Raw genomic sequence first — 9537 nt, 5'->3', positions numbered from 1 at the left:
TAGCATAGTGCCTAAGGCACTTGACTGCTAACCAGAAGGCTGGTGGTTCAAACTCACCAGCCACTCCTTGGAAGGAAGATTGGGCAATCTACTTCCGTAGTGATACTGCCTCAGAAACCCAAGGAGGGGTCTCTATGAGTTGGGTCCGACTTGAATACACATAAGAACAACAACAACAGTCTTTAAGCAGGACACACAAGATGATGTTAGGTTTTGTGGATTAATGTTATGAGAATCCAAAAAACCAAACTCACTGCCGTTGAGTCGATTTTGACTCATTGTGACACTTCCTTGGTTTCTGAGGCGATATCTCTATTGAAGTAGATTGTCCAGTCTTCATTTTGAGGAGTGGCTGGTGGGTTTGAACCACCAGCCTTCTGTTTAGCAGTCAAATGCCTTAGGCACTATGCCACCAGAGCTCCAGACAGTCTATTTTTATTGAGAGAGAAAATTTTGCTACATAATTGTAATTAGGGACAAATCAGAGATTAATGATGCATTATACTCTAAAGCTTAACTGATAAGTACTAAGAAATGACTTTCTCAACTTTAAATGGTTTGCAACATATTATTTCTCTACTTTGCTCCATGCCCAGAAAATAATGAAAACTGGACCAATTATTCATATGTTTCAATATTTATTCTACAATGTAGATTATTGAGGTATAGGAATATTTCATATACTCCAAAAGAGCATAAAATCTACCTCTACTAATTAGTTTTGCTATGAAAGCCTTCCAGACAATTATGGGTAGTACTAGTGTTCAATGCTTCAGGTGCATTTCATTAAAGGTATAGTGTCACTACCAGATAAATTGCTTTATATAAAAGCACTTGGCACAAAGCCCTATAATGGAAGGTTAAGTGCTATACTTAATTACTAATTTCAACCTTTATTACCTATATTTTCAGTGCAGGTACTTTAAAAGGAACCAAATATATTCTGATTAGAGAACTCGATAGTAAAAGCATTAGTCCAGCTGCTTTTCTAACGAATAATAACAAAAAAAACTACATAAAAATACTCATACCATAAAGCCATGGTGGGGGAGATATACAAGACCTTGCTGTCGAAGTTACATTTAAAATCACTTTGTTCTAAAAACTTTAATCTTGATGTCACATAGTTTTAAATTTGTATTCAGCCTTTATGGTACTGTTGCACATGAAGCTCCAAGAAAAAATGGTATTTGAAATTTTCATGGCTTATTTCCTACCTCAGCATCATGCTGAAATGCATACAGAGTGGATGATTAATAAAATATTCGATGACAACAATGGTGCCTCTTCTGAGTTCTTTACATATTGATCATTAACTTTTTATACATATGTATCAAAATTCTTCACATGAGGTCTAATATTCTTGAGGGCACACTCACTGTTTTACCCTTGCCTGTATCCTTCAGAATAATAGCAATTTTACTTGTTCTTGGTTTATTAATATTATCTAAAATACTCCTCGGTGAAATTGGCACTTAGAATCTTTGCCTAAATATAAAATATTGCATCTAAAATAATTATTTCTAAAGATTTATTTGCTAATTATTATGACATGCTAGCTTCTGATTTTTTAAGTATATTTCGTATTGTGTATCTCATTCAGCACATCCATTTAATTGGTAAATAAAACAATGTACATGTTAAACAAATACCAGTCTAGAAAAATATACAAAATTATTTTTAAAATTAATGAATGAATACTGTCCCAACCTCAGCTACCATTATTCAAATTATACATTAGCATGCCACAAGAAGATGGGCCAATATCTGTTTGATGAGCTACATAAACTACTATATGATATCTAATGTGTACACAAGGAAAGGATTGTTAAATATATAAAAGAAATTACAATAATGGAATAGAGAAATTTTAAAAAGTATTAGGAGATATGTACCAAAACACATTGGTGCATTAGAAAGCTAAATTCTGATAATCCATGCTTAGAAAATAAATACTACATTACTCGTTTAAATATGCATTCTGCATTATAATTTAAGTCCCTTAACAGCAATGGTTAACTTAGTGTAACTCAGAATTTCCCATGCCAACAAGCTTAGAACTGCCCACCTCCCCCATAAACTAATAAACAAAAAATTCACTGACATTGAGTCGATTCTGACTTATAGTGACCCCCATTGGGTTTCTGAGGCACTAAATCTTTATGGAAGTAGATTGTCCAATTTCCCTTCCATGGAGCAGGCGGTCAGTTTGAACTGCTGACCTTCTGGTTAGCAGCCAAATAAATGCCTTATGCACTACAGCACCAGACCCTCTCCTTGACCCCCACTTGAAACCAAATCAAACTCACTGCAATCGAGTGGTTTCTGACTCATTGTGATCCCCATTGAGTTTCTGAGGCTATAAATCTTTACAGAAGTAGATTGCCCAGTCTTCCTTTTGTGGAGCAGCTGGTGGGTTTGAACTGCTGACTTTCCAGCTAGCAGTCAAGTTTCTTATCCATTATGCCACCAGAGCTCCCTCTAGAACATAATTCTTAACGATACCAGATTGGAAAGTACTGAAAAAAGTAAAAATAAAAATATTACTAAATCAAGATAGTTTTAAAGAATTAATTGTTGAAACAAAACTAGGCTTTGAGAAACAACTGCAGCAATGTAACATTACTGGGATTTACCATTTCACATATTCATATCTACCCTTCACAGATGGCAACATCCCAGGGGCAGGACCTGGACCTTATCCTGGTTTGTATGTCCACAGCATACAATGCAATGACTTTCTCTCAGTAAATAGGTATTGATTAGTCAATATTTTAGGATATTTACCAATTTACTTTTCAGTAATTCTAGTGAGGTTATAGTTATTCTGAAAAAAAAATGCATTTCTACTAGAATTTCAGTGAATGCAATCAGGTATTGACTGGGGCTATATAATATTGCATCCACATATTAAGTTACTTTATTTTCACATTTTCCATTCCTCTTATTACAGATGGTACCAGAATGTGTATGTTCTCTAAATTGTAGTGTATGACCATGATAAATCCTAGGACATAGATTCTGCAACTATGCATTGAGTGCCAACTATTTATCAGTATTATTATAGACACTGGCCATATTTTTAATTTGCTTGTTTCTGAATTTTGTTATACAGTTTTTGAAAAATAATATTACATTATTTTCAGAAATATTTGCAGAGCACCAGGATTATAGAATAGGTGTGAACTGGACTTTGAAGAGGTAGAATTTTATAAATCAGAATAGGTTTAGAAAGCATCATAGTTACTGGATTCCATGATTGTGGCACTTATCCACCATGGGTGACCCTGCTGGTATTTGAAATACCAGTGGCATAGCTTTCAGCCTCACAGCAATAAGCAAGCCACTACAATATGACAAACTGACAGACAAGTGATGGTTAAGTGTGAGACAGTTCTAAAGAAAAATGGTTATTTCATCAAATTATTTCTTCCAAGGAGTTAAGAAAAGTTCATATATATATATGTGTGTGTATACATATACACACACACATATATGTATATATATGTATGTAATAGTAATCATTTTTATTGCATTAATGAATAAAATTTTATTTTTATATTTTTTCTTAATGTTGTGCTATAGATCTATTCTAAGGAGCTCTGCTGGTGTCATAGTTAAGGCATTTGGCTGCTAACCAAAATGTTGGTGGTTCAAACCCATCAGCTGCTCTGTGGAAAAAAGATGAGACAGTCTGCTTCCACAAAGATTGACAGCCTTGAAAAACCAATGGATGTTGCTATGAGTCGGAATTAACTTGATGGCAGTGAGTTTGGATTTTTTTTTTTTTTAATCTGTATTAAAAATATTGTGATATCTAAAAAGGGAGCAAAGAAACATGAGAGGAGCTTTTAAGAATATAGAAATAAAATACAGAGAGGATAAATGATTGTAGTAAAATACCTTTATATTTAAAATTTTTATTTTACTTGAAGGTAACATTATTTTTTTAATTGAGATTATATGCAACCACAGACAACACTGGTTTATATTTCTAATCTACTGCTTTTGTTGTAAGAATGTAGTACTGACAAAACTCACTAACAACAAACAAGATCATTTTAATGTTATCACTAAATGGCTTAATGTTCATTTATGTAGACTTGAAAGGAGTAATACTAGTGTCACAGAACACTTGTAAAAGTCTATGGTATTATATTATGACAGTGAAAGCAACTCCATTTAATCCACATATAAATTTTTATAACTATTGACTGATGACAATATAGTTCCTTTATTAGTTCTCTGCTTGTCCCATGGCCCTCTTGTACATTTCATTAGTTTTAGATATGCACCACCCTCAAAGGAAATTTTGTTTTCTTTCTGAGGAAAGGTTTATAATATTCCCTCCCTTAATTTAAAATTTTAACTTTGTTACTTTTGACAAAGCCATTCCTTTGTTTAAATGTAAGGATCCAGTAAAAAGAGCTTTGACAGGTTCTATCGTTTATGTTTGCATTTTTCAGACTTCATTTTTGTATTGAATTTTTTAAACGGTAACGTGTGCCTTCAAGTTCGCCTATAAAATGCCATTTATACTCTGTATCAAGAACAGTTTAGGACAGCATTACATTCACATGACTCTAAAGTCCAATAAATATTTGATGGTTTCTCAGAAAAACCACAATTTGGTGAAACGGACGCAAATCAGTGCTTTGTTTTCCAGTTTGTTTGTCATAAAATCTTCCCCAGATACACATTCACTGGCTTACCTGCAGGGTAACGCTCGATCACTGGCAAGCTGTCCACCTGTAATGTGGCATTGCCACCGCTCCTCGTGAAACGCACTACATGGTATTTCCCATCATTAATGATTGCATTGGACTCTTCGATGGCGATGTCATCTGTCCCAACATTAAATTTAACTCCAATTTTTCCTTGGTGCTGGAATGGAAAAGGGAAAAAAAGGGAGTTGTACTAAATTGTACTAATGAATCAACACTTAATAAGAATTACCTACAGGGTTCAATAACATGCTTCTGACAAAAGTTTCTTTCCTTCCATTTTACTTCTGAAAGACTGTGTGTACTAGAAGCAAGATTCTTCACTTTTGGGGAAATCTCAGACATCTCTTTTATGGATAATTGATATTGCAAAAGACACACTTTTAAGGGAATTGAGCTGCCTTCTTCCCAGAAGTTGCCACAAAGAAAGTGCATAGGTGCCCCCATGAAAGGACATCATCTCATGTCCTTTAACTTAGGTCCTTTAATCCACTCTTCCCACCTCCCAAGAAAAATGAGGCTTGAAATTCTACCTTTCTGTAACTGGTGAAATAAGAGCAATGAAGTCTGTTTACAGCCAATTGACAAATGCTTACAGTTTATAAAATCACTCTAAAGGGTATGAGCACACTGACAGGCATTTAATGAGGGCAGTTTCTTAGTCATTATTTACAAAACCGTCAACTGCTAAGAGGCTGAAATTTATTTTTCGTGTTACAGATGATCAAACTATGACACAGGAAAGTGCAATGACTTGTTCAAGGTCATATAAATTCCTAGTGATATGTTAGAACTAAAGTTCAGTTCCCTCAGTCTTACTTCACGTGTAAGATAAGAAGCAGCTAAGATGTAGTTACCAAAAACTTAACCCCCTTTCAGGGTTAGGCCAAGCAGTGTGACAAATCATTCCAAGGCAGCAGAGGGACACATATGCTTATGTCCTCTGGCTCTGAAAAGCATTTTCAAACAGCAGGACTGTCAACTTTACCATAAGCTCAGTGGGTTTTGAAAGCATGTGGATGTGCCCTTAATCAGTAGCAAGAATACTTGCACTGCAGGCCCTTGTCAGAGTACATAACCTCAAAGTATGTGCTGCTCAGCTTTCATCAAACCTCATTTGGGAGGAATGACATGGGGGAAGGAGGGCTGAAAGGATATAGAGCCTACCCATTCCTGTAGAAATGTTAAATCAGAATATCAGAAACCGGAAGCTTTGGACCACATTCTTTTGACATCCTTGCTGGATTCTCATGATTGAACTAGACAGTAAAAGTATGGCATCAGCTTCCACTGAGTGGTCTTTTAAGAAAATCTTATATAAAACAATGCAACTAAAGGAAAGTGTTTGAAGATGTTATTTATTACATTTCTCAATGTTCACTTCATGTAGACATCCAAAAAGGGTTTTGTTTATTTCTTCCTGGGTCTTGATTATTTCTGAAAAATCAACCATTGAAAACCCTATGGGAAACAGTTCTACTCTGACACACATGTAGTCTCTGGTTGGTTGGTATTGTCCCGAAAAAAATATCTCTTCCTAATAAAAAGTCCACAGAATTTTTAAATTTTTGTTTTGATTTGTTTTTGGCTTGGTGGACAATGTGATACACACACACACACATACATATATGTAAATCTTGGCAATTTATATATATAAATCTTGGCAAAAAACAAAGAATACCAGAAATATGTTTACCTGCATTTTACTAACTATTTAAATGTATTTCACTGTGGGATCATAACAAATTATGGATAACATTGCAGAGAATGAGAATTCCAGAATATTTAATTGTGCTCCTGAGAAACTTGTACATAGACCAAGAGACAGTCATTTAATCATTTGAACAGAACAAGAGGATATTTCATGGTTTAAAATCAGGAAGGGCATGTGTCGGCATTGTATCTTTCATCCTACTTATTCAATCAGCATGCTGAGTAAAAAATCTGAGAAGCTGGACTCTATGAAGAGCAACACAGCATTAGGATAAAACGAATATTCATTACAATCTGACATATGTAGATGTCACAACCTTGCTTGCTAATAATGAAGAGGACTTGAAGCACTTACTGATCAAAGACTACAGCTTTCAGTATGGATTAAACTCCCGCATAAAGAAAACAGATATCCTCACATCTGGATCAGTAAGCAAAATCACTATAAATGGAGAAAAGATTGAAGTTTTGGAAGATTTGATTTTACTTGGATCTATAATCAATGCCAATGGAAGCAGCAGTCAACAAATCAAATGGCATGTTGTTTTGGGCAAATCTGCTGCAAAAGACTTCTTTGAAGTGTTAAAGAGTAAATATGTCACTTGGAAGATGAAAGTGAGACTAACCAAGCCACGGTATTTTCAAAAGCCTTATATGCATGTGAAAGCTGGGCAGTGAGTAAGAAAGACTATAGAAAAACTTATGCATTTTAACTATGGTGTTGGCCAAGAATATTTTGCAATCTCATCCATAATTTCTTATGATCCCACAGTCAAATGCATTTAGATAGTAGTTTGGTCATGTTATAAGAAAGGACTGGTCCCTGGAGAAGGACATCATGCTTGCTAAAGTAGATGGTCAGTGAAAAAGAGGAAGACCCTCAGGAAGATGGATTGACACTGTGGCTGCAACAATGGTCTCAATCATAGAAACATTTATGAGGATGGCATTGGACCAGGCACTGTGTGGTTTTGTTGTATACAGGGTCGATATGGGTCAGAACCAACTCAACGACATCTAAGAATACAAAAACACCATTCTTCAAAGAAGCAAGAAAGAGCAAGACTAGATTGATAATTCAACGAGAATATGTGGAGAAAGCTGTGATATGCTATGGTTCACATACATCTTCAAGTTGGAAGGTTTCTCTTTAGTTATCTCAAGTAAAAGGGAATGGCCCTCAGTGGGTGTCTCACGGAACTTGGTGGTAGTGGTTGGGGTAGTCAGAAAACTGGGGGTTGACTCCTGTCTCAGAAATCTTCAAGGTGAAAGACAGATGATGTACAAGGTGACTGGCTGATGCAGTGATGTCAGACCAAAGAGATAATGCTACACCATAGTCCACTTGTGGTTCCAAAGGTGGTTAGGACAAATAATATGTGAGCATTACATATGGACCATGCCTTAGAGAGCTAGCATATAATTGTGTTATATTATGTTCAGGAGAACAACTGGGAGTGTGAGTAGAGGGTAAAGAAAACTCAGAAGAAAGAAGCTAGACATATAGTAATGCATGCCCACGGACGGAAGTGGAAATCCAAAATAACCACCTGGATAAGATCCATTTTCCCACTTTAGGGAATTGCAGGTGAAGAAATCTCAATGATGTGGAAAGACCACTTAAGAACCCAACAAAGTGTTGACAAAAAAAGGCCCCTCAAGCGTTAGTTTTCAGCATAGGCTTAGCGTAGCTGAACAGCTACTGTAATGTAAGTCTAACCATTCTTCTGCCTTTATTTCCTCATCCTGCTTCCTGCCTGGAGGAATCAAGGAAGATGAAGAGGCACCCCAAGCAGAGAGAAAAACCACTGCCATAGAGTCGATTCAACTCATAGCGACCCAAAAGAACAGACCTAGAGAACTGCCCCATAGGGTTTCCAAAGCTGTAAATCTTTACAGAAGTAGAATGCCTCATCCTTTTCCCACAGAGCAGCTGGTGGTTTTGAACTGCTGACTTTTTGGCTATCCATCAAATGTTTTATGACTATGCCATCAGCAATGAGGGAGACTTTAAATTTAACTGAGGTTGTAAGTTTCTATTGTTACAGAGATTGTGTTTATGTCTAAAAGTAAACAGATTTATTTATTTATTTATTTTACTACCCAAGGACAAGAGGAGCACTGAAACCTGCTGGATCTCTCTGGATATCAGTTAAAAAAAAAAAAAAAAAAATAGTCCTGCAGGCCAGGTTTAAATTCCTATTGCATCTTAAGAGTCAGCTCTTTTAACAAAACAGGTACATGAAGATATTTACTCTACATTTGCCCTTTGCTTTTGATTTGTTCTTTTCTTTTACAGACATGTTCTTTATCCCTGGATATATTGGGGGAAAAAAAAAGTTTCCTACTGACTCGCTTCTGGTGATAGGAATGCTACAATAGTCTACTTTTATCATAGCTGGTAGCATAGAGCCTAAGGAATTTCACTGCTAACCAGAAGGCTGGTGGTTCAAACCCACCAGCCACTCCTCAGAAGGAAGATGGGGCAATCTAACTTCCGTAGTGATACCACCTTGGAAACCCAATGAAGGGTCCCTATGAGTTGGATCCTACTCTATGGCAGTGAGTTTTTTGAATTATTAAGAATGTTAAAGTTCTATGAATAAAAGTGTTGCAATGCTAAAGAAACAAATGCACTGAAAACTGAAATAAAAGTACCTTTACTTTATCCTTAAATATTTTTGTAACATGAAATGAAGAACACATATTTAAAAACAAAAAAGATGGAGATATCTCTAAATTTTACAGAGTTTATTTCTTGCAACAACATACCACAGCATACAATAAAGATACAATGAGGGCAGTTTATGCTTGGATACCTGCTGACTTTTAAATGATACTCATCTCTTCTGAAATATGTGATTTGGTCCCCCAACTCTCAAAATCTTTGATATCACATGATTTCAAATCACTAAAGTCAGCTAGAACAGAACGGAATACCTCCCAAAGTAGGTTCAAATGACAGATGCTTACTAATTCAGACATTACTTTGGCTTCAAGACAGGAAGGCCATCAAAAATAGTTAAAGCTTAAATTTTTTCTAAGGGGGTATTTTTTATAAATAAAAACGCATATAAAGCACACAAAATAATATCAAACA

General features: G+C 35.6%; 1 protein-coding gene across 1 annotated transcript in view; it reads right to left on the bottom strand.

The window, feature by feature from the left end:
* The window catches only part of NRXN1 (neurexin 1), a 1670321-nt gene that overhangs the window by 272904 nt on the left and 1387880 nt on the right, over positions 1–9537 (bottom strand). The window contains exon 18 of the mRNA XM_042782286.1: positions 4713–4884. Within this exon, the coding sequence (XP_042638220.1) occupies positions 4713–4884 (172 nt within the window). The remainder of the gene's footprint in view (positions 1–4712; positions 4885–9537) is intronic.

The sequence above is a fragment of the Orycteropus afer genome, unplaced genomic scaffold (assembly GCF_000298275.1).
Source record: "Orycteropus afer afer isolate SDZICR_OR568_19922 unplaced genomic scaffold, OryAfe1.0 scaffold00284, whole genome shotgun sequence".
NCBI lineage: Eukaryota > Metazoa > Chordata > Mammalia > Tubulidentata > Orycteropodidae > Orycteropus > Orycteropus afer.
Note: the sequence above shows the minus strand (reverse complement) of the source record. Positions and strands in the feature narration are given on the sequence as shown.